General features: G+C 43.6%; 4 protein-coding genes across 5 annotated transcripts in view; 1 reads left to right on the top strand and 3 right to left on the bottom strand.

Moving 5' to 3' along the window:
• Positions 1 to 305: 305 nt before the first annotated feature.
• On the bottom strand, positions 306 to 4,791 carry LOC144016533 (hyaluronidase PH-20-like). Its single transcript, XM_077517773.1, has 5 exons — positions 4,547 to 4,791; positions 2,831 to 3,487; positions 1,759 to 2,028; positions 1,612 to 1,701; positions 306 to 705 (listed from the first exon to the last, which is right to left on the bottom strand). The coding sequence occupies exons 2-5, from the start codon at positions 3,476 to 3,478 to the stop codon at positions 370 to 372; spliced, it is 1,344 nt and encodes a 447-aa protein (XP_077373899.1). The 5' UTR covers positions 3,479 to 3,487; positions 4,547 to 4,791; the 3' UTR covers positions 306 to 369.
• Positions 4,792 to 5,425: 634 nt separating this feature from the next.
• Positions 5,426 to 24,505, top strand: part of wasla (WASP like actin nucleation promoting factor a) — a 51,963-nt gene continuing 32,883 nt past the window's right edge. For both annotated transcript variants that reach the window (XM_077517767.1, XM_077517764.1), the window contains exons 1-2: positions 5,426 to 5,570; positions 14,544 to 14,740. The gene's annotated coding sequence lies outside the window, so the exon portion shown is untranslated. The remainder of the gene's footprint in view (positions 5,571 to 14,543; positions 14,741 to 24,505) is intronic.
• Positions 6,455 to 9,983, bottom strand: LOC144016782 (hyaluronidase PH-20-like). The gene is made up of 5 exons (XM_077518104.1): positions 9,892 to 9,983; positions 9,280 to 9,466; positions 8,304 to 9,038; positions 7,837 to 7,926; positions 6,455 to 7,340 (listed from the first exon to the last, which is right to left on the bottom strand). Exons 2-5 carry the CDS (start codon positions 9,448 to 9,450, stop codon positions 7,011 to 7,013), a joined length of 1,326 nt encoding a protein of 441 aa, XP_077374230.1. The 5' UTR covers positions 9,451 to 9,466; positions 9,892 to 9,983; the 3' UTR covers positions 6,455 to 7,010.
• Positions 10,164 to 23,228, bottom strand: LOC144016531 (hyaluronidase-4-like). The gene is made up of 5 exons (XM_077517771.1): positions 23,130 to 23,228; positions 17,238 to 17,822; positions 15,958 to 16,365; positions 14,623 to 14,712; positions 10,164 to 12,333 (listed from the first exon to the last, which is right to left on the bottom strand). Exons 2-5 carry the CDS (start codon positions 17,787 to 17,789, stop codon positions 11,809 to 11,811), a joined length of 1,575 nt encoding a protein of 524 aa, XP_077373897.1. The 5' UTR covers positions 17,790 to 17,822; positions 23,130 to 23,228; the 3' UTR covers positions 10,164 to 11,808.

Below are 24,505 nucleotides of genomic sequence, written 5' to 3'. Positions count from 1 at the left end.
AGCTCTGCATGAAGTCTGATCATGATCCTCAGATGTGCTGGCTGAGGGAGACTTGGAAAACAGCCTCCTTCAGCCAGGTGATTCAAATGATCAGTTGATCAGCAAGCTGCGGAGAAGCCCGATAATCATCCTCATCTGTTCCTGGCTGTACTTTCTTTTTTTTTTTTAAATGCACCTCTGGCTCCCTCTTGAGGTAAGAAACCGCCAATGCAGAACACGACTTCTCGACTCAAACTTTGAAGTGCATCTGCAGTGTCGTCTGCTTTTTCCCCAAATGTCAACAAAAGAAGTGATAAACAAGATGATCGAATAGGACCAACTTTATTCCCAATCGAATTTCTTTTGGACACAACATTGCTGCAATTCTTTCTAGTAGGACTCGTTGCTGACGGCATTCGGGGTGCGGACCAAACGGCACGGCCGCTCATCGTAGCACATGCAGTCAAAATGGCGGTTGAACCAGTCCACGTCGTCGCGGGACAGGCCGCCGCCGCTCACCGTCAGCGGGCCGAGGCGCTGGCGGCGCTCGATGCGGAAGCGGCGAGGGTCCAGGTGGAGGTAGACGTCGTCGTCCCAGCGCTTGCGCACGCAGCGGCCGCGCTTCTGGCACAGCGCCGCGCTGCACAGCCTGCTCGCCGTGGTGACGTTGAGGACGTACGGGTTCATCACGTCCCTCAGGTGGCGCCGAGCGTCGAAACACGAGTCCTGCGGGAAAGAGAGGATGTCGGCTAGAAAAGGCGAAAACGTCGCTAGTTTGTTGGTTTTGTCGTCTTGTAAGCTTTAGAAATTTTGTAAGCTTGTCCACACGTCCGACTCCGGAAGGAAGGAAAGTCTTCGTTTCGATCAAGAATGCAGAATACCGTCTTGGGAACTTTCAAGAAAAAAAAGTCTCTGTGAATTCAAACTGCTACGTACTTGAACTTCCGTCGTATTTTTGATGTGATAGCGACCCAAAATTCTATCCTGGAATACTTTCCCAGCTAAGCCTTCACAAGTATCCATCCTTGTTTTAAGCTAGCAGACAGAACAACATCCGGATATTCGGTGCGTTCTTGGTTTCCGCATACTTCCGACTGGAACAGTACTTGGGCCGTGACTGACCAAGTTTCGCGAGATCGTAAGAATTGACGAGAACCCAAATTGAAAAACGACTTTTCGTTTGCTCCTTATACAGTTTCTCAACATGCCTTCTTGTCAGTTCTGATCAATCTCATGAAACATGAGTCACGACCCACAAGTTTTCCAATTGAAAGTACGCACAAAGCAAGACGGCGCCCAATACCCGGAAGTTGTTCTTGGCAACCGAGGATACTTCCATTTGGAAACTTGTGACTGCTCGGCTACGAAAATATCCCAAGATGCATTTTGAGCCTGCCTGCCCGCTACCGTGGAAACACGTCGGAGTCGGTGGGGTGAAGTAAACAAGTCATTCCAATATTCTTAGGAAGAACATTTGCTCTTAAGAAAACCGTGCTTGGCAAACGGCTCTTGTCTTGTTTGCTGGTGTCACTTTGAATGAATCACCGCCGCACCCGACGCCCAAAACTGATGCCGAGAGAACTCTCGTTTCTGTCGACATGCTCGTCCACGCGAGAGGTGTTGACTTTTTACCTCACTGTCGGTGACGTCCATGTCTCCCCAAGAAACCACGCCGGCGGCACCCAGGGCAGCCGCCTCGCCGATGGTGCTGACCAGGTCCATCTGAAATCAAAACGGACCAATGAGATGGGACCAACACGGGAACTTTCATCGACTCGCCTCCGACATGTATTGGTCCTTGCTGTCCTTGTAAACGGGGCGGATGTAGGCGTAGACGGGGATGGAGTAGGCGGCGTTGGGGAGCGACGACACCCTGGCGGCTTCCTTCAGGCGGTGGCGCACGAAGCGTCGCGCTTGCTCAGAGTTGCGCAGCGCCACTTCCAGGTAGATGGACGGGTAGAGGGCGCTCGACTCGCTCCACAGCCACAAGAGCTCGCTGTTGCGCTCCATCTCGACGCTCGGACACTCGCCGGTGAACCCGAGCATGTCCTGGGACAGGCGAGAAAACAGGAAAGGCCTTTAACAGGAAGACTTTATCCTTCTGTACTTGTTAGATTAGGCCTTGTTAGATTAGGTTTTAGAGGTTTCCCTCCTCAAACTGCGGTCCTTGAGGGCCAGAGCCCTCCAGGTTTTTGGAGGTCCAGCAGGTTTTAGAGGTTTCCCTCCTCAAACTGCGGTCCTCGAGGGCCGAAGCCCTGCAGGTTTTAGGAGGTCCAGCAGGTTTTAGAGGTTTCCCTCCTCAAACTGCGGTCCTCGAGGGCCGGAGCCCTCCAGGTTTTTGGAGGTCCAGCAGGTTTTAGAGGTTTCCCTCCTCAAACTGCGGTCCTCGAGGGCCGAAGCCCTGCAGGTTTTAGGAGGTTTCCCTCAAACTGCCGTCCTCGAGGGCCGGAGCCCTCCAGGTTTTTTGTAGGTCCTGCAGGTTTTAGAGGTTTCCCTCCTCAAACTGCGGTAATTGGAATCAGCTGCAGTTTGAAGAGGGAAACCTCTAAAACCTGCAGGACTCCGGCCCTCGAGGACCGGATCTCGCCATCCCTGATCTCCACTCTGGCGCACTTATCCAGCTGAAACCAGCTAAGGCCATCATCAGGTCACACAATTTCACATGGGCTCGGCCGAGTCACCCCCTTTGTGTGGGTCGGCAGCCAAGACAGTATGAGACCATTTTGAGACAGCGAGCGTTCAAGATTAAAGAACTGGTGGAAGTTAAATATGTCAACTATTATTTTCAAAATTCCCCACCGTCAATTAAAGTATACCGGAAACGTTCAGCCGCTTTGCATGCAAACCTTACCTGGTTGTAGTCGTAGTTGTAACAGTCGGGGTAGAGGTAGTAGCCCCACAGCCGTTTGGGCCTCATCCGCTTCCCGATAAGCAGCGAGCGCAGGAAGTAGCGTTTGGCGGCGCGCTCGAACAGCATCTTGGCCCGCTCCTCCGCCGCCTCGTCGGACAAGCTGGGGTTCCTGGCCTTCACCCTCTCGATGGAGATCTGCCGGTAGACGTCTTTGCTGCCCCAGTTGCGGACCCACTGCGGGCGCCACTCCTCCAGGTCCAGCACGGCCAGACCCGGCCGGTCGACGGGGATGTAGAACTCGATGTTGTCCTCGGCCAGCTCGCGGTGCTCCGCCAGGTCCACCAGCTGGGGCAGACCCTCGTCCACAAACTCGCCCGTGTCCTCGTCCACGTACGGGACGATCCCGAAGCGGTCCGTGTAGAAGATGGAGATGGTCTGGTCGGTGGCCGACTTCAACGTGCTGCTCACCAGGTGGAAGTGCGACAGGTCGAGCGGGAGGCCGAAGCGGCTCTCGCACAACTCGGTGGGCGCGTTCCACATCAACAGGAACGGGTGGTCCGACTCGATGGGCGGGGACGTCCATGGTAAAGCCCGAGCCAAGGCCAGGGACAGGAAAATGGAGACCAGGTGGGCCGCAATTTGCTTCATTGTCAAACTCTGCACACACAAAATTGTCAAGCTTTACTTTTTCAAGTTACGTGACGTTACCAATGACTTTCAAATGTCAAATGTTGACGTTCTCTCCCCGTATTTTGCACATTTTACTGACTTAGTTGCTTAGTTGGTTTTGTCTTTGGGTTTTAGCCTTGCAAACTAACATTTTTGAACATTTGAGAACATTCATTAGCATTTTTGTAGAGTAGAACAATAAAATATTAACATATTAGTGTTTTTAAAGGTACTAATTGTACATGAAAAATAATAAAAATATCAAATTAATTAGAGACAAAATATTCACTTTTTATTGCTATAATGGGCTAAATAAATGAAGTATCCTTTTTAAGTCTGTGAAATTAAGGAACCAATTTGACCCATTTTTATCCATCTCAGTGGCAGCCCAAAAAAAAAAAGATAGTCAAGTCATCTTACTAGAGTGGTTTTGTCTCCGGGCAGATTCGCGACAACAAATGTTGGGAAAGATCAAGTTTGGTCAATACTGCTAAAGAACAGGAAGGAAATCCACCTGCAATAGTGAGTCACTCGCAGGACACGTCACACGCACCACAAAATATTTTCCTTTTTTTTCCCCCCCCTTTTGGAAGAAATGACTGAAAATGTGAAAAATCAGTTTACCTTCCATTTTCAGGATCTTCAGCCAACTTTTGTGCTCAAGGGTCACATTTGTTTTTTTTAATAAATGTATATGTTTATATAAAAAAATCAAATATTTTTATTTTACATTAAAGTCATTCTAGCATTTCATTTTTCCTGTTTTACTAAATCTAAATCATCTTTTTTTTATCATAATTTTTACAACAAAAGCACACTTTCATTATAAAAAAAAAAAAAAAAGTGAAGAAATCTTGTCTGAAAAGACAGATTTTAATCTGCCTAAACTTGTCATGTGTAAGAAGATCATCAACTTGCTGCCTTATTTCACGTCGTCAACCATTTTGAGGACTTTTCGGTTCGATTACTACACTTCCATCAAAGACAAATAAACACATAGTTTGAATGTTGATGAAATCCCAATAACGACTCGGCAGGTTTTCTTACCTCAGCTCAGCTCGGCTCGTCCTGAAGAGTTCTCGCTTCTTCTGACTGCTGACTTGGATGTCCGCCGTGTAGTCTGTCACAAGTCACACTTGAAAGTCTTTCAAGTTGAACATTTGTGACGCTATAAGAGAGTTCGGGAACGCTCCGATACGATCCTTCAAGTCTTGTGACATGAAACGCGTCCTCAAGCGCTCGTTAACCCCTCGTGAACCTTTTCATTGCCTTGTTTTTTTTTTTTTTTGTGGTCGTGGATGTTTTGTTTTGTTGTTTTTTTCCCCTCTGCATTGGATGTTTCCAGATTGTGAGCAGGTGCGTCTTGCTGATTGGCTGACTCAGCCTGATTGCTGCCACGGGATTGGTCGGAGGAAGGACGCTCATCTTTTTTTTTTTTTTTTTTTTCTTGACATGATAAAAGTTTAAGCTAACATGATGAAATCCCAACCCACGCACAAAAAGTCTCAAGACTCCATCCTAAAAAAAACAAAAGTAAACAAAACCAAAACAGTCGACCATTTTGTTTTGAAGCAAGCCACTTAGCTGCCTTCACGTGCAATGGGAAAGATGGACGTTACCACTCGGAAACTCCTAATTACGACCGAGTTCTGTTCACCTGATTTTGTTGTCATAATAGAATTGCGTATGCTACGTAATTGTATAGATTCTAAAACAGCCTGCTGTGCTAGCGGACGTTAACGCCCTTAAGTGTTCGTATTTCTTGCCATTCACAAATCCTTGCGCGCTCTCCGCCATTGTTGAAACTTGAAAAGTTCACTCAGCTCGGAAACTCGGGTAGCAAAATAAATACTCAGTTCTCTAATAGAAAATACGACACGAGGGGGCGTTCACGTGCAATTTTCTACTAGAAATGTTGAATTTACCATAATTACGACACGGCCTGAAGGCAACATTAACGTCCACTTGCCAAGTCGAGAGGGGGAAAAAAAAGAAGAAAAAAAAGGACGCCGATTTCACCGACGGACTCCAAGTGACGTCACTCTACAATGGCGACCACAAACCGTGAATGGTAAAACAATTTACTCGAGTATAAAACTAGATAGCTTTCTTCATTCATAAATATTCGACATAACATGACGTAACGCAACGTACGTGGCAGTTTGCCGCTATCGCCCCTGCATGAAATTATACGGTCAACTACTGAACTGTATGGAATGATTATGAAATACGATAAAAACAAGAAACGAAGCAAAACTGCAGGAAGGTAAGTTTGCTACAGGTCAAAATGAGGTTTGAGGACCAAAATAGAAAAAAAAATTACCACTATCCGCCATTTTGGTTATTTACTTCTGCCTCGAACGCTTTCAGGTCGAACTGGGAGAAAGAAAAAAAACTACAACTTGGTTATATGTCCGAGTTTCAACCATCCTCGAATGTAGAATAATGCCCAAAGCCATTTTCATTTAGCACCGTAACATTTGGTGGGCTTGTCTACCATAAGTAGAAGAAAAGAAAAAAAAAATCGTCTCAAAACGCCATGTCTGAAAAGACAAATGAAGTCTGACATTTTGGTTTGAAGGATCTTTGTCCATTGAGATTTTTGGGCAAAATTTAGCCGCTGATGTCAGTTTAATCCGCCTGCCATGAGTTGACCCACAAAAAAAAAAAAAAAAAGTAAAAATCTGCAAATATATTAATTTAAACACCTCAAAATGAGTATTACTCTTTTATTTTTGCAATTGTGTAGTGTAATAATTGAAATTGTAATTGAATTTCGATTAATTGCACAGTCCTTACTCCGAGGTCAAATTTGCTTGGAAATTTTGTTTGCTAACAAATGTGAATTCAGCATGTATCCCAAACAGATGGATGACAGTAAATTGCAAAAAAAAAAAGAAAAAAAAAAGTGTTTGCTTGAAATGGGCGGAGCAAAAGAAAAATCAAACTGACATCTTGATTGCTAATATTTTTATTGAAGATGAAATATAAACTGCTTTCAACACTGAGTGACAATTGAAAATGAAAACACTTCACAGTTTTGTAATAAATACAGAGCGGCACCTTGACTTATGAGTTTTTATTTGCTCCATGACTAAACTTGGAACTCAAATGTATTTAAATATAAAATAGATCTTAGTTCCTTGGCACCAAAAAGCCACATGATGGCGGCAAAGTGCTACTTTTTTTGTGGAAATAAAGGTCCTCAATTATTTGGTTTTGAAAATAATTTGCAGTTTAATTCATTTTGTAGAAACTTTATTTGCACATTGTTTTTATAACAATTGTTTTTAATAGCAGAGGTCAGTGGTTTTATTTTGAAATTTGTTTGCCATTAAGGTGGGGTTCCTTTTAAGGGGCGTGGCCTAGTAAGTGAGAGAAACGTAAAAAAAAAAAAGAGCAAGAGATGGCTCATAACTCAAAACTCTCAAGTCAGGGAACTCATAAGTCAAGGTAACCACATTGTACGATGCTGTTCAACTCCTCCGGCCGCCCGCCAGGGGGCGCCGCCTCACACCCTGATGACCTGGATGCCATCGGGCGGCGCGAGTCGCGGCTCGCACTCCCGCCCGGCGTAGCACTGGCACGTGAAATTGCGGGCCCAGGCGTCCAGGTCTTGGTCGGACGGGAGGCCCACGGCCACGTACCTGCCGTCGGATCGCAGGATGTTGAAGCGTCCGGCGTCCAGGTGAAGGTAGGCGGGCGCCTCGTGGCTCCGCCGGACGCAGCGCCCGTGGCCCTGGCACAGGGCCCGGCTGCACAAAATGGCCGCCGCCGTCACGTTGGCCAGATAGGGGTTGAGCGTGGACGTCAGGTAGTCGGACAGCGACTGGCAGGACTCCTGGGAAATTCAGAATCGATTTTTAAATATCCTAAAATCGATTTGATTTCAATTGTTTTATAATGTCTTTCCCTTCTGGTTTGGGTACGTTGAACGCTGTTCATGTTGTACCCGATTCGGCCACTTGGGGGCACTGTGGTTCCGTGCGTTCTGATACACTTAAGTCTTCGCCGCATTAGAAAGTAGAAGGAAAAAAAGAGACAAAAAATGAACTGGTCGCCAGTCAACATCTTGGTGCATATAGCCAAAGAAAAAAAACAGACTGGTCGTCACAGCACATGTGGACTAATGAACGAGGAGAGATTGTACAGATCAGAGCAAGGAATGCAGTGCAGACATGTCATAAACCAGTTTTTACTTTTTGGACCAGGATTTGACATCTCTGATAATGAAAGTTGGCGTTGTCTGTGGCATTTTTTTTTCTTCTATAAGAGGAACAGCAAATTTAATGATTCATGGCGGCCGATTTCATTTGGTTTCTTGTTGCCGTGGTTACCTTGTTGTTGTAGTCTTTGCTTCCGCCCCACATGACCACGCCGGAGGCCCCCAGGGCGGCCGACTCGCCCACCGTGCTCACCAGATCCGCCTGGAAAATCAGGAACACTTTCATTCATTTGTCGGGTGCCGACAGAATACCTTACAGAATACCTTTCACGCAGGCGGTTTGATACAATCTCAGAAGGTGGAAAACTGCTGGATCTACTCGTACCCTCCCCTATTTTGTGTGGAAATTGCAGCGTAAAAGAGGTTTCATACTAACAATTTTTACAGAGAGATGCGGGTGTTTTGGAGCTACAAGTTAGCGTCTTTTTCAAACAAGACCCAAATGGCTTTGATGGGTACGAAATCGGTGTGAAAAAGGTTTAAAGTACCATAAACCAGGAAGTTAAACCGGAACAGTGACATGGGATGAAAGGCCATCTTTGACAGGCGCTTTTAGAGGGACTAAAGGAGCAGACTCACCATGGTCTCAAAAATCCTGTTCTGGCCTCGATACAGGGGTCTGGAGAAGACGTAGACGGGCACGGTGAACTTCCGTTTGGGCAGCGCCGCCACCCTCAGGGCCTCGCGGACTCGATAGCGCGCGTAGAGAGCCGCCTGGGGGGTGTCCCTCAGGTCGGGGTGCAGGTAGACGGACGGGAAGAGGGCAGTGCTGTGCTCCCACAGCCACATCAGCTCCTGGTTCTGCCTGTGGGCCTCGGCCGCGCACCGGCCCGTGTAGTCGGGCCTGTTCCAGCCGTAGTTGTAGCAGTTGGGGAATAAGTAGAACCCCCAACGGCGGGTGGGACGCTCGACAACTCCGAGCTCGATGGTTCTTTCCATGAAGCTTCGCCCGGCCCTCTGGAACTGGTCCACAGCCAGCTTGGAGATCTTATTCATGGACAAGAACGGGGAACCTTGCAAGGCATTGGCCATGGACAGCTTTTGGTAGATCCGCTTGGACCCCCAGTTCTGGGCCCACAGGGGCCGCCAGGACTCCCAGTCTATGACTGCGAGACCGGGGGATTCGTCCTCAGCTATAACGTGGTCAATTTGTCGCCTGGCTTTGAGCAGGTGTGCCGTCAGGTTGCCATTTTGAGGGATGCCGCCCTCGCGGCGCGTCCGCCGGGCGGGGTCGATCTTGGGGTAGAGGCCCAGACGGTTCTCGTAGAAGATGGTCATGAACTGGCCCGGAACAGAGGCCGGCGTGGTCACCGCCTGGAAGAAGTGATGACCAAACGGTCTTTCATGAAGCAACTCGAGAACGCAATTTCTGCAGAACTTTAGAACTGAGCTGAAATGTGTGATTGGCAAAATATCGAATGTGAGACGTGAGAAATCGGTCGGGAATCGTGAAAAATCCTTCCCAAGATTCCCTGACTAAGCTGATTAGTTTGAAGTTGGAATGTGCAAGAATCGAGGTTTTGGTGTCGATGGTGGACCCGAAGTCCTTCACTACCTGGAAGGCTGCAGTGTCCAGCGGGATGTCCAGACGCTGGCACTGCTCAGTGCGACCATTCCATATGGCGAAAAAGGGGTGCTTGGGGATCAGGGGCGGCTCGCTAAGCGGCAGGGTGTCAGCCGTGGGGGTGAAACTCACGATGATGCCGGACAGGAAGTACAGCAACATTGTGATGTTCAAAAGACTAAGAGAAGAAGACAACTCTTTTACTCGGTCACAAATCATGAAATTATACTATTTAATTGTATGGAATGCTGATGAAGTAAGATGAAAACAATAAATGAATCAAATTTGCTGGAGGTGAAAAATGAGTTTTTAGAACCAACATAAAAAAAACAGTTTACCACTATCCGCCATTTTTGTTTGCTTTCGCCTGGAACTCTTAACTGGGAAAAGACAACTCGGATATATCCGACTCTCGTCAAATGCAGCATTCGTCCACAGAATTTCTTTTTTTCCCTTGTGACCGTGTAGGCAGTAAAAAAACAATGACCGAAAAAATTACTAAATAAAACACACTGTCCATTAGTACAACTGTTTTTACAGATTTGTTGTCAATTAAAAATGTAATTGTTTGTCTTTAACAGAGTGCCAAAAAAAAGATCATACCTGCGTCTCTTCTCTGCGCCAGTAAAAAGATGAAATTTCCTCTCTGGTTCTTTTCTGCTACTTCTCGTGTGAAACAAGAAATGACACGCTAGTTAGCCAACTAGCCACTAACCTTTTTTTTTTTTTTTTGTTTATCAGCGATCGTCCATCTGTTGTTGGCCGATAGAGGCTTCCTCTTTTCTACAATCAGCCTATGAATCAGCTTTTGTAGTCATGTTTGAGATGACATTTTGTTTTATTGTTGTTGTTGTAGTTAAACAAAAGGAGCATAATTGGTAACATGGTTGATTTATTTGCAGTTCATTTACATTCATGTGCTGCACGTTTTATTCTACAATCATGATATTAAAAAAACAAAACAGTAATTGTTGCAGTTGATTAGTCGCACGTGAGATGAAAATCTGTTTAAAACAAGAAAGACAAAAGTGCACAAGAAATCATTTGGACTTTTTGTGGTTTGGACTTGTTGCTTGCGCTTGTCTAAATATTAACCACCACCAAGGAAATGATATTTGTTAGTTCATTTGTGCCAACAAAAAATTGTAGTCATCACCATTTTTGTGGTGGGACGAGCTCTAAATTAAGTTGAAATCTGAAACGTTTTACAATTAACAACACGAGAATGTTGATGACAAAAGTTCGGACAACGCGGATGAGTTTAGCAACAGTAGCTAGCTACTTTTTATTTCTTGACTTTGCCAGCACGAATGAGAGTATTTAATTTGATGACAATCTAATTCAGGATGGTTATGAAAGCCTTGGCGGAGGTATCCTGACCAGTTCGCACGCGCTTGCTTGTTGAACGTTTGAAGAGGAGGAAGTTAAGAACCGCAGAAAAGCGCCGAGTCACGACTCGAGCTCGGCTATGTGCCGACGTCGACGACATCCTTCAAGTGTGTCGCAGCTACATTGACGCTAGGAAATTCAGTTCCACTAAATAAGGAAGCGCTATTTCAGTCGCAAGGATACGATCAAATTTGGTTATGCTAATAAGACGGAGTACAGTAAAGGGTTAGAAAATGAGAAGTTTCGCCTCACCACGGAGGCACCAGTATATCAAACTTCACGTCAAGTAAAAGAGCTTATTGTTAAAAAAATCATAAACACACGCTAACTTTTTGTTGTTTTTAGCATCACTCGCTCAACAGGACCGCTCCACAGAAGCGATCACTAAACATTTTAGGATAAGAAAAGCACTTGTTTTTTGGTGTTGTTCTTTGGCAACAGAATCATTAGCTTATAATAGCTAACCGCTAGCACCAGAAGCTCCGACGAGTGGTCGAAGAAACTAACATTTTTGACATCTTTTAGCTTCATCAGCTCACATTGGCTGGCCAAGAAAAGTCAACAAGTTACATTTTTGGATGTGTAAAAAAAAAAAAAAAGAGAATCACGGTGTTGGTGCTGTGTTTCATTAGCGCTGCTAGCTGTGTTAGCAATAGCAGGCCGCTATCTCCTGGCATAAAATTATACTATTTAATTGTATGGAATGCTCATGAAATAAGATAAAAGTAATAAGTAAGCAAAATTATGGGAGGATAAGTCTGCTGGAGGTCAAACATGACTTTTAAGAACCAAAATAAAAAACAATACCACTATCCGCCATTTTGGTTGTTTACTTTTGCCTCGAACGCCTTCAGGTCGGAACTGGGAAAAACCGGTTCCGACCATCCTCCAATGCAGCATTACTTGGTGTCAAAAGTTTTGAGAATCACCGATTTGGTCTCTTAACGTAGGTACAACATATTTGAAGTTGAGCAAATTTTGCTATTTGTGTCAAGTCTCGTTCCCTAACTGCCGCCAAGAGTTGAGGGTTCATCGCCCGTTGGTGTTTTAGAGCACGTTTTGATTTCAAGTCATTACATTCTTTTGTTAGCTGCATTGCGATCACCCGACGTTATCATGCTAGCATCAGTGTTAGCACGCTAGCAAACATCCGAACGAGTCGAGAGTTTCCCAAAAGTTCAGCAGAAGTATCGCGAGAGTCAAAAGTCCAGCGCGGCTGAGGGCGGGCGACGCCCGGCTGCGTCCCTCTTCCGCCTGCATCCGCTGCTCGTCCTCCCACTCGGTCCTCCGCCGCTCCTTTTCGTCCTCGCCGCCGCCGCCGTCGTCGTCCTCCCGCACCTCGTTGGCGTTATCGCAGCGCTCCCCCTGGTAGCCCTCGTAGCAGTGACACCGGAAGTGCTCCCGGAGCTGCCGGAGGTCCGCGGGCGAGTGTTGCCCGCTGACGGCGAAGCCTCCGCCGTCGCCCTCCGCCGCCGGGCGGATCTTGTAGGAGGCGGCTCTGAGGTGGAGGTAGTGTCGCGCGCCGGGGTTGCGGCGGACGCAGCGTCCGTTGTTCTGGCACAGGAAGTGGCTGCACGACTCGGCGGCCCGCGTCACGTTGGTGATGTACTGGCCCAGCCGGTTGTTCAGAAACCAGCGCACCTTAGTGCAGTTGTGCTAAAAGGGGGGAAAAAACAGCAGCATCCACACTTCGATTATTGTCTTCATGGCATAACTTTGGATGGCTTTAAGATTACATTTGTTGTTGTTGTTGTGTTTTTTGTTTGTTGATTGGTGTTTGATTACCTTTTTTTGTGAGTTTTGTTGGGGGGGGTTCTGTTTGTGTTTTTCTGATTATGTGACTGCTGCGGAGCAAAGCAGTTAGCGGAGCTGCCGCTTGCGAATCAAAGCAGGCACATACTATCCGACAAAATGCCACTTATTATTTTTCTTTATTTACCGGAAATTTTCAGACCAAATACGGCCGGAACCGTTGAACGTACCGGCATAAATGAGGTATCAAAAGATGCGGCTCGATCTGACTCGGTGGGGAATTGTTTTTTTTGGAATTCCAATTTACCATGGCGATGCAATTCCCCCCCAAAAAACGCCAAAAAGTCCCATAGGAATGAATGAAGAAGTGGGGAAAAGATCCACAAATCACACACCTAGAGATTGACCTGATTTCAACAGGAAGTGACTTGATTTCATACGGAAGCGACCCGGAAGTGACCTGATTTCAACAGGAAGTGACCTGATTTCAACAGGAAGTGACTTGATTTCATACGGAAGCGACCCGGAAGTGACCTGATTTCAACAGGAAGTGACCTGATTTCAACAGGAAGGGACTTGATTTCATACGGAAGCGACCCGGAAGTGACCTGATTTCAACAGGAAGTGACCTGATTTCATACGGAAGTGACCCGGAAGTGACCTGATTTCAACAGGAAGTGACCTGATTTCAACAGGAAGGGACTTGATTTCATACGGAAGCGACCCGGAAGTGACCTGATTTCAACAGGAAGTGACCTGATTTCAACAGGAAGGGACTTGATTTCATACGGAAGCGACCCGGAAGTGACCTGATTTCAACAGGAAGTGACCTGATTTCAACAGGAAGTGACTTGATTTCATACGGAAGTGACCCGGAAGTGACCTGATTTCAACAGGAAGTCACCTGATTTCAACAGGAAGTGACTTGATTTCAACAGGAAGTGACCCGGAAGTGGGCTAAAATCAATAGGAAGTGACCTGATTGCAACAGGAAGTGACCCAGAACTGACTTGATTTCAACAGGAAGTGACCCGGAAGTGGGCTAAAATCAATAGGAAGTGACCTGATTGCAACAGGAAGTGACCCAGAACTGACTTGATTTCAACAGGAAGTGGCCTGATTTCAACAGGATTTGGCAAACTGTTCACTGCATGCGGCTTTCCAACTTGCAAGAGTCAGCAGTCACATCCAAAATTTCCCTGGAAATTTTTTCTAGTTTATGTTTGTGATTACCTTTTCATTGATGTGATTTTTGATTTGCTGTAGTGTTTTTTTTTTTTTTGTGCTTTTGCACTTCACGACCACCATACTTTTGCCACCAGACATCGACTGGCGACATGACATTGGAAACGTGGGAATGCCAGACTGGAATTTCATTCATCTATTTTTTTTTTTCTTTTAACCAAAATTGTTGAACGATCAGAAGAAGATGTGAGGCAAAGCTTTGTTGTTGTTGTTCGCGTGCGCCCGCTGTCTGACTTCCAAAACAATTCCAGACGCTACAAGAAAGAAACGACGTCCACAAGAAAGACTGCACTCAGATGACTAAACAGTGTAACTAATCCTCTCGAGACGGCTGACTCTTCTAACTAAAGACAATTTCATCTCATTGAACGTCATGAAAAATTTTTTCAACGCTCAGCAGCCTCCTTGGAACGGCCAAAAGAGTCATGTTATGTCCACTAGATGGCAGCATGGCATCGAAAACTATAGGGAGAGTCCACACTTTCTTTCTTTCTATCTATCTATCTATCTATACATCTATACATCTATCTATACATCTATCTATCTATACATCTATACATCTAGCTAGCTACCTGCTAGCTAGATATAGATATAGATTCAAGATAGATAGCTAGATTCAAGCTAGCTAACTCGCTAGAAATGCTTGTTTGCAGTATTTTCCCTGATCTTCAATTTTTGGTTTTGTACTTGACACCCTACTTATTCAATCCATTGGCCCCCACACCCCCGATTTAAAATTTTTAATGGCAATGATAATGAGTGTCAGAATTTCACTATTTCATTTATTTGATGCCAGCATTTTTTTTTTGTGTATATTGTAAACTGGGTGTGAAGCTATTTGTGAGGATTTGAATCTCGTTTACTTTCAGAAAGTGCGGTAAGACCTTGCGAGGACTGGACGCAATCGGAGGGTGCAGTGCATCATGGGTAATTAGTTGCGCTCCTCACCCGAGATGTGGTCAAGTTGAGGTCGCCCCAGATGACGAAGCCGGCGGCTCCCAGCGCTGCGCTCTCGCCGATGGTGTGCACGAGATCCTTCTGCGCGGACGACAACGGCAAGGTCCAGGTTAGCATGACACTTAGCATTTAGCATGTAGCAAATTAGCATGTGGGCAAGTTGTTTTGGTGTCATTTTTAAATTTTTTTTAATTTGATTTTGAAACAAAATTCAGTCCAACACACGCTTCGTATGGAAAAAAAAAAAAGGACTTGATCTGTTATATTGTTATCACTTGTAGCTTGCGTTCCATAATTCAAAATGGAAATGAAGCACTTAGCATTTAGCATGTTGCTGCTTAGCAGATAGGAAAGAGTTGTCAATTCATTTGATAATCGATTACTTGTCAAGTAATTGATTAATTTTGACAGCTCTAGTAATATTGCGACAAAACAGTGGTGCCAAAACTCGCCTGGACGTGAGCAGGGTTATTATTATGGTTTTGGAATTTTGTTTTCAGTTCATTTTTATTTCATTTTGAGTTTTGTTTTTTAAATTGAGTTAGTTTTCAGGTTGGTTCTGTTAGTTTTTATTAGTTTTAGTTATTTAATAAATGCTTAGTTTTAGTTTAGTTTGTTTCAGTGTTAGTTTTAGTTTTTAAAAACGTGTCTTACTTGTGCGCAATATAATTAAAAAAAAAAAAAAAAAAAAAAAGAAACCTCATGGGAGCGACATCATCTTTTGGTGCGTTTCTATTGGCTGCTGCTAGATGACATCACTTCTGTGTGACACACTTTCAAAGGTCCTTATTCCGGTTCATGCCAAAATGAATCTACTTCAAATCGTATTTAAAATCATCCCCAAAGGCTCACGCGTTTTACTAAGACTAAAACAAATGACATTTTTGCTATAATTAGTTTTGTAAACATAAAATGCAGTTTCAGTTTGTTTTTTTTGTTTTTTTTATAACAATTTTGTTTTCATTTTATTTCGTGAACGAAATTGTTTCTTGAATTTTAGTTAGTTTTTTCCGTTAGTTTTACTGTCAATTTGGTCGACTAAAATTGCTTTTTTTCGTCAACTAAAATTTCTCATTTTCGTTGACTAAAATTGCTCTTTTTTCGTCAACTAAAATTGCTCTTTTTTTTTCCTCGACTAAAATTTCTCTTTTTGTCGACTAAAACTGGATTAAAAAACAAAATTCAATCAAATTATGACTAAAACTTGAATGAATTTTAGTCAAAAGACTCCATTCAAATTTCTTGTCAAAATGAAACATTGTCCAGAAAGTGATGACGTGGGTCCCCCCCGCCCCTTCTTAACAACGAGGTGAAAGCGTGACCCACCGTGGTGAGGAAGGTGAGCGGCTGGTCGCGGTATCCCAGCCTCAGGTAGACGTAGGTGGGGATGTCGTAGCGGTTGGAGGTGAGCGCGGCCACGCGGAGCGCCTCGCGCACGCGGTGGCGGGCGAAGCGCAGGCTGCCGACGCTGTTGCCGTGCGCCTTGCGGATGGCCACCGACGGGTAGAGCGCCGTGCTGCTGTTCCACAGCCAGCGCAGCTCGTCGTTGCGCGCGCTCTCCAGCAGAGGGCACAGGCCGCTGTAGCCGTCCTCGTGGAGGTTGTAGTTGTGGCAGTCCGGGTAGAGGTAGAAGCCCCACAGGCCGCCGGGGCGCATGCGCGTGCCCAGCTGCAGCGTGCGCTGCATGAAGGCGCGGGCGCTCTTCTCGAAGCGGCGCTGGGACAGATGCTCCACCTCAAAAGCAACAAGGAGGGAAAATTCCATTGGATAATAACATTTAAAAAAATAAAATAAAATAAAAATTACAAATAATAATAATAACATAAAATAATAATAATAATAAATCGAAATAAATTTAATTTGTTGATAACAAAAAATACGATTAAAATAAATATAAATGAAATAATAAAAATACAACAAAATAAATTCAATTGCTGCAATTATCATTATAATATAGCGAAGATATTCACATTCCTGTTGAAAACACTGTCAACAAGAGCTTGTTGCAACATAGTTTTGGATGATCTCTTATACTCTTCTGCCATCTGCTGCCTGTTTTTTTTTTTGTTTTGTTTTTTTTTATCACTACCATTACATTAAGCCAGCTCTTTATGTCAGAAGCTGCATCAAAGCCTTCTGCATGATCTTGCATAAAAAAATATATTAAAAAAACAAACAAACGTGTAAACATGTTTTTTTGGGAGGGAAGGTCAAAGTATTGAAAACGTATTTACTCGTCTTTGGGTTTGAAAGAGTTAAAATCGATTCTGAACATTCCTGGTGAAAACACTGTCAAAAAGAGCTTGTTGCAACATGGCCTGGGATGATCAGCCACCTGCTGGCTGTTTTTTTTATTTTATTTTATTTTTTTAAATACTACCATTGCTTTAAGCCAGCTCTTTATGTCAGATGCTGTATCAAAGCCTTTATGCTCTTGCATAAAAAAATATAAAAAACAAAACATGTTAACATGTTTTTGGGAGGGAAGGACAAAGTATTAAAAAACGTATTTAGACGTTTTTGGGTTCGAAAGAGTTGAAATCAATTCCGAATCGTCTTAAATGACAATCGCGATTCTCACGAGGGTCGACTTTTTCGGCGCTCACCTGCGCCGCCGTCACGTTGAGGTACGCCTTGGCGGTCAGCTCCCGCGACTTTTTCCGGTAGACGTCCTTGGCGTGCCAGTTGCGGCTCCACTGCGGGCGCCAGTACTCCCAGTCGATGACGGCCAGGCCGCGGAAGTCCTCGGCGGGGATGAAGTGGGCGATGTCGCGGTAGGCCTTGAACAGGTGCACGTCCAGGCTGCCGTTCTGCGGCACGCCGCCGTGCAGCGCCTCGCCCCGCGCCGTGTAGCGCGGGTAGTAGCCCAGCCGGTTGGCGTAGAAGATGGTGACGTTCTGGCCGGTCCAGTCGGCGCGGGGGCTGCCGTGGATGTGGAAGAGGCGCGCCGGGTCGATGTGGACGTTGTACTTGATGGCGCACATGTCCAGCGGCGCGTTCCAGGCCGCCACGAAGGGCTTGCGGCCCACCAGGGGCAGCCGGGCCGGCTTGTGGGCCAGGGCCACGTGCAGGGCGAGGAGGAGGCGCCACAGGGCGAGGGCGAGCGGCACGGCGGGCTGCGCGGAGGGTGGACGGCCGCCCGCCGGCCCCGCCGGCATGCTGCTGATCAGGCGACGGGACGGTCAATCATCCTGACCACAAACGCAAACCGGGTTATTCGAGTTTTGAGTTTTGTTTTTTTAATTGAGTTGCTTTGAATTAGTTTTCAGGGTGGCTCCGTTAGTTTTAGTTATTCAATGTTTAATTTTAGTTTAGTTTTAGTGAGTGTAAGTAATAGCTTTAGTTTAAAAAAAAAAAGTGTATTACTTGTGCGCAATATTTAAAAAAGCATGTGGGAGCGACGTCATCTGAATGTTGTTATTTTTTATGTTATTATTAATTAATTAATTTTATTTAATTAATAATTAATTCATTAATATTATTTTTTAATTAATCATATATTATATCTATCCATCCATCCATTTTCTTAACCGCTTGCTCCTCACAAGGGTCGCGGGGGTGCTGGAGCCTATCCCAGCTGGCTTCAGGCAGTAGGCCGGGTACACCCTGAACTGGTTGCCAGTCAATCGCAGGGTACACAGTATTTTTATTATAATAATTTTATTAGTATTATTGTATTGTTATTTTTTCATATTTTATCATTAGTAATTACTAATTAATAATAATTATGTATTTACATATTATATCATCTCATTTGTTTATTTATTTATTTAGTGATTTATTTATTTTTTCCTGCTGAAAGATGAACGTCTACTCTTTTCTTCTTTTTTTTTCTGGCTCGGTTTGTTGCTCATACTGCCACAGAACACAAAATATTGTGTGGGTCTTCAAGATCTGCCAAAAACGCTGAAAAGCAATCTGTGTGGAAATGTGCTTTGAAAGCGGCCGCCAGCCAGCGAGCGAGCGAGCGAGTCGAGTCGAGTCGATCGCTTCCCAACATGCAAAGGAAGTCACGTGAGCCTGCCGGGACTCCACAGAGCGAAAAGGAGCAAACTCTCCTGACCAGAGCCGCGGCCTCAATGACACACGTTGCCCGCCAAGAGTCTCCTTGTGGTTTGACGCCGTCCGTCCGTCGGTCGGTCGGTCGGTCGGTCGGTCGGTCGGGCTCGCCAAACATCTTACGAGACTCTCGTCCGCCTCCGGCGGGCCTCCGACGGGAAACGTGTCGCAACGAACAGAGTTCACGGCCTCACTGGCAAGTGCTCACGAAAGCGTGACCCTCCTCCGTGCCACAAAGGCGCTCGCCTCACGTTTGGAAAATCATTTGAGGCTTTGCTTGAACTCGTACGATGGATTTGTGGACGGTTTCGATTTTGATTTAGCTGCAATTATCATAGAAACAATCTTTAGTCAAGATAGTACATGGTATGCTGCTTGCTGTCGGGGAAGAAAATAAAAAAAAAGACGCTGGATTGCTTCATGTAGACGTTTGTTGATACTGCTATTGAAAACAGCTTCTTTTTTTAAGACTGTGCATGATATGCTGCTTGTCACTATGAAACCGTTCAGAAAGAATATGACAAAAATCATTGGACTCGTCGACATACTGGAAAGAAAGAAGAAGAAAGAAAGAAGTCAAAACATTGCGTCATATACTACCGCACCCTCAAGTCAACATTTATCTGGTCGATAGATTGATTTGTGGGCAAATTTTCAGGCTGTTATAATGGAAACAAATTGAAGACAGTGCATGATATGCTGCTGGCAGCTTTGCATCACTGAACTTTGTAGAGAGAACAAACGAGTTGTTGGACTGGATGACAGGTTAGATAGTCTTACTTTGATGCCGTTGCCATGGAAATGAGTATTATCGTTTAAGATAGTGTATGATATGCTGCTTGTTGCTATTGTTTTTATGAAGTGAAGTACATTTTTTGTCTTCATTAGTCGACGAAAATGCGTACCGATTTAGTCCAAGTTATTGTTTATGAATGAGGGTAGTCGACACGGGCATGATATGCTGCTTGTCACTATGCCACTGTTCAGGACGAACATGACAAAAATTATTCGACTGGTTGACATGGATACTGGAAAGAAGAGAAGTCAAATCACTGCGTCATATGCTGCTGGAGACTCTAATAAACATTCATCTGGTCGACAGATTGATTTGTGGGCAAATTTTCATGCTGTCATAAACATTTGAAGACGGTGCATGATATGCCGCTGGCAGCTTTGCTTCACTGAACTTTGGAGAAAGAACAAACCAAGTTGTTGGACTGGATGACAGGTGGATAGCATTACTTTGATGCCGTTGCCATGGAAATAAGCATTCCCCTTTAAGATAGTGTATGATATGCTGCTTGTCGCTAATCCTTGCGCAACTCAGTTGGAAGCAAAAAAAAACAAAAAACTGTGTCCCTGTTTAGGTATGCACAATCATACGACATTGTTGCGGTCTGACGTAAGTGCATGTCGTCCATCAAATGCCTTTCCAAACATGTTTTTATGGTAAATGTGTCCTCGCTATCCGAACAATCGAAAGCCAGACAACAACAACAGGAAGCAGCCTGGCCTCAAATCTCATGTTTACATTTTGGTTTGTTGTAAAAGTCACCCAAAGAGAAAAGAAAAGAAAAGAAAAGAAACCCCGGCCGCAGTGCACCCCCCCGTCCCCCTCAACAGAACCGCTTGGACCCGCCTGGAAGTGATTAGCGAGCGTTTGTTGATGCCTGCGGTTTTTGCGGCTTCTCGTCGTTGGACGAGAGACGAGAGACGCCGTCTGATTGTCTCCGCTGGAAAATGTTGTGAATTTCAAACGCGCTCTGCCAGGAGCCTTTTGGATCGTCCACTCGCCAAGGTGGTTTTGGGGGGGGGGGGGGGGGGGGGGGGGGCGTTTATGGGTTTTGTGACTCCAAATGTGAACAAAGACGAGAGACAAAGACCGGTCGATTCACTCATTGACTGGCAGCCATTTTGACTGAAGCAACCCCCTTCGCTCCCGACTGTTTTACTGGATTTGGACAGATTTTGCAAGGCCCACAGAATATTGTGTTCTATTGCTATAAAAAAAAAAAGGAACCTACTAAAAGAAAGATTAACGTCTCTTCTTTCATAAAAAAAACTATATTTCTATCTGTTTCCGTTTTGCAGCAATTGGCATTAAAATATAGCTAGGTTTCATCATTATTTGCAAATGTGTTTAGAACTGTGGGGAAATCAGGTTGATCTCTTATACTCTGCTGCCACCTGCTGCTACTATTTCTTCAACGGTTCTTAGCAGTTGAGAGGCTACATCAAAGCCTTCTATATGCTCTAGCATTAAAAACAAAAACAAAAAACGTATAAATACGTCTTTGGGACATTAAAACATTTAAAATAGAACGTATTTATACGTTTTTTTTGGAGCAAATGTGTTAAGTGGTGACGGATGAATGAACATTATACACTTAACCGATATATATTATATCTTTTCGTAGATACAATATAAACTACAATAATATCACTCAATCACTATAATAATAATTATTTGTTTACAGTATATAACATCCTGTCCCAAGTCAGACCTTCAAAATAAAAGCACACAGTATAACAACATTTTCTTTGGTGGCACATTTAACAGTCACACGCAATAAACAACCGCAACAAAAATGTGGCCAAATAAAGTGTGGCGAAACTTTTATTACACAGCCGTCTTATTATTTTGAAGGTCTGGTTTCTCACAGGAAGTTACGCTGATGTCGCCACAAATGTAAATAAAAGCTTAAAAGTGAAAGACTTTTTTTTATTTTATTTTTTTTATTTATTTATTTTTTGTGTGTGTGTGTGTGCACATTACGACATAACATTTTGAGTCATGGCGGCCGTTTACTAAAGAAGTAAAAAGTGATGTTTAAATGTTTATCCACTTCATTCATCATTTGTTTGTTTTTTTCACACCCTTTTTGCATATAAAGCAATTATTCTCGATGAAATGTCATTTTTCTACATAGTTTGATGTTTGCGACGGGATTTGAAGCCCCTCACAGCCTGCCAAAAAAAAACAACCTGAGATTCCCTCAAACGCACCATCTGTCACATCAACAGCGTCCAACATCACACTTGCATCCCTCCGATGACCGATTCGAATCCGGAACGAGATTTACAAAAAGTTAAAAAATAAATAAAATGCAAAAGTATTGGGACACCTGCAAAGATGCGAAAACGCGCAGTCGATTCCCAGCTTGCAAGTTTTTCCACGACACGTTTGGCGTTTTTGTCTATCGTCCAAAAAGGTGTTTTTTGTTGGCCTTGTTGGCCTCCTCAGCAAACGCTCGTTTGAGGCCAAAAAAAAAAATCTTTATGACGATAAGAGCTTACTACAAAACTTTCGCCACAAAGTTCAAGGTGAAAAATTGAAGATATTTCGGAGTGTAAAAATTAATTTCTGAAAGCATTCTCAAAAAATACAGTACAATAAAGTTAGGCAAAAGATAGAGTGCAATAAATCATGTTTACAACAGTCAAAAAGCAATTAAACAAAAATTTAGTCAAGTAAAATTTAAGTGGAATTACATAAAACAGATTCATGCTAATTGCACATTTTTAGAATTATAATCTTAAAATAAAATACATTTGCTGTTTAATTGTTTCTGGTTTATGAAATAACATTTGAAAATGGAAAAATTGAATAAATGTAAATACTTTTAAATATTTTGAGGAGTTAAGCGGTCAAGAAAATGGATGGATGATTTCTATATTAGAATTAAAATAAAATTCAATAAAAAAAAAAAAATCAAATAGGATGAGCAATGTGCGTCAGCATTGTTCATGGCACTTTTCTGTAAAGAAATTATTTTGATATCGATAGCCATTTTATAGTCTCATATTTTATACTTTGAGATTTCACAAACACAAACAATATTAGCGTCAAAGTTGCTGTTCTGCTTGTTTTCACAAAAAAAAGCTAATTTTCTCCACTTTTTGGCCAGAAAGCGGGTTTTGGTGAAACCAAGCTGTCCTCTATAGAATTTTTTTTTTTTGTAGATGAAGTCAAAATGTTTTCAACGGCTGACAATATGGGAACTGAAAACCAGTTAAATTTCCTGTTTTTGCACTTGGTAATTACAGCAGTGACTTGCCATTTGACACTCCTAAAAAATGTGACTTTAGGGTTATTATTTTTTTATGTTGTCTCATCACTTTGCTTTTCAATCACGTTTTTTTTCCCCCTACTTTAAAAAAATAAATAAAATCACTTTCCACGTCGGTCATACGCGTGCCGCTGCCTCTTGCACCTGTGTCGCTACTTTTTACGACCTTAGCTGCATCACCGTAAACATTTCACCCCCGCCCAAGAAAAAAAAAAAAAGTGCCACTTTGGGCTTTTCTCAACACACACAAAAAAAGGAGTGAGCTCGCCAACATTCCTGGCGTGAACATTCCTCCCTCTTCCAGTTGTACCGTGACAGCCGGCGCACCCGAAATAACAACAACAAAAACAGCCCCCCCTGCAGGCTCACCTGTAGATGAGGCGGCGGGGGTCTCTCTCCCATTTTTGCCATGTCGGCCCCAAACTCATCCAACGTGCGCGCCCGTCAACTGTCAACTGTGAATGTGGGAGACAAAACCGCCGTGCCGGTCGCTTTTATACTGCCGGGGGAAGGAGGAGGAAAGGCGGGGGAGCCTCAACATCGGGATTACATTGAGAGGGAGAGAGAGGGGAGGAGTGGGCGAGAGACATTCTCACACACTGGTTGGGGGGGGGGAAGAGAGAGGAAAGCTTTCAATCCTTGTTCTAGGAGTCTCCCCAGCAGAAATGTAAACAGTGCATCACGTGCGTTTGCAGTTCACACTCCCACCAACAGGAGGCAGTGTGGTGGTGGACTTGCCCGTAAACTGCTTTTTGGAAGCGTTCAGGTGTTTGTTTTTGTTTTTGTCGTTTGATGGTCAAGCTGATAAGGACGTAATGCCGATTTGTCTTTTTTTTTTTTTTTTTTTTTTTTCCCCATTGTGTTGTCCTTTTTCGGAATTTTCGTTCTTGGCAAGTATAAAAGCGAATTATGTTGTGAAAGTAGTTTAGGTTGATATTGACTGGAAGAGTCAAATGTTCTTGACCAAAGGCAGATTCATTAAGAGTTTGCATTCATGTTGTTTGAAAATGTGTTTTTTTTTTTTTTTTTTTTTTTAAAGCATACTGACTCATTGAGCCATTTTCAGCAGTAAAAAGTAAATATTTTGTCCAAAATGAATCTATCTCATGATATGACGACACAATTATCGATATATTGCTGAGGTAATAAATGCCCGATAATATACGATAAAATGAATCCTAAAATAATAAAAATAATAATAATATATAAAAATAAAATAATAATAAAATACATATTAATAAATAATCATAAAAATGAATAACAAATAATAATAAAAGTAAAAAAATAAAAAAATAATTCATATTATAATAAAATAATGTAAATAAATATAATATAAATACATAATATAATATATAAGTATATATTTTATCTAAAAATATAATAAATAAAAATAAATAATATAATAAACTAAGCTGATGAGTCTTCCATCCATTTCCCCGCCACTCTTGAGGCGCTCCCCCTAGTGGCCCACCAAGTAATTGCTCAATAAGTCATGAAAAATGGAGCTGTATACAGCTAGTGGCTGTATATTAAATACAAATACCGCGATACATGCGTAGACGTATCGATAATCTATCGGGAGACAAAGTATCACGATTTATTGTGATATCGATTATATCGTCACACTCCTAGTAAGAACACTGCATCCATGTTCAAATGTCACAAAAAAGAGGGGGTGTCAAGTCATACATTTTAAGTTTCTCGTAATACAAATTAGGTATTCCCCCCCTCCCCCACCCCTGTCG

The sequence above is a fragment of the Festucalex cinctus genome, chromosome 3, assembly GCF_051991245.1.
Source record: "Festucalex cinctus isolate MCC-2025b chromosome 3, RoL_Fcin_1.0, whole genome shotgun sequence".
NCBI lineage: Eukaryota > Metazoa > Chordata > Actinopteri > Syngnathiformes > Syngnathidae > Festucalex > Festucalex cinctus.
Note: the sequence above shows the minus strand (reverse complement) of the source record. Positions and strands in the feature narration are given on the sequence as shown.

Bases quoted from the DNA above. Each gene is read 5' to 3' on its own strand.
- LOC144016533 (XM_077517773.1), bottom strand. From the start codon at position 3,478: ATGAAGCAAATTGCGGCCCACCTGGTCTCCATTTTCCTGTCCCTGGCC. The intron at 1,702-1,758 runs GCGAGTCGATGA...TTTTGATTTCAG, and splicing joins AGGACCAATACATGTCGGAG to ATGGACCTGGTCAGCACCAT. The intron at 706-1,611 runs GTAAAAAGTCAA...TCTTTCCCGCAG, and splicing joins TGGACGTCACCGACAGTGAG to GACTCGTGTTTCGACGCTCG.
- LOC144016782 (XM_077518104.1), bottom strand. From the start codon at position 9,450: ATGTTGCTGTACTTCCTGTCCGGCATCATCGTGAGTTTCACCCCCACG. The intron at 9,039-9,279 runs GTAGTGAAGGAC...CACTTCTTCCAG, and splicing joins TGGACACTGCAGCCTTCCAG to GCGGTGACCACGCCGGCCTC. The intron at 7,927-8,303 runs GTGAGTCTGCTC...CTGATTTTCCAG, and splicing joins ACAGGATTTTTGAGACCATG to GCGGATCTGGTGAGCACGGT.
- LOC144016531 (XM_077517771.1), bottom strand. From the start codon at position 17,789: ATGCCGGCGGGGCCGGCGGGCGGCCGTCCACCCTCCGCGCAGCCCGCC. The intron at 14,713-15,957 runs GTGGGTCACGCT...TCGTCCGCGCAG, and splicing joins CGCTCACCTTCCTCACCACG to AAGGATCTCGTGCACACCAT. The intron at 12,334-14,622 runs GTGAGGAGCGCA...CCCCCCTTTTAG, and splicing joins TCAACTTGACCACATCTCGG to CACAACTGCACTAAGGTGCG.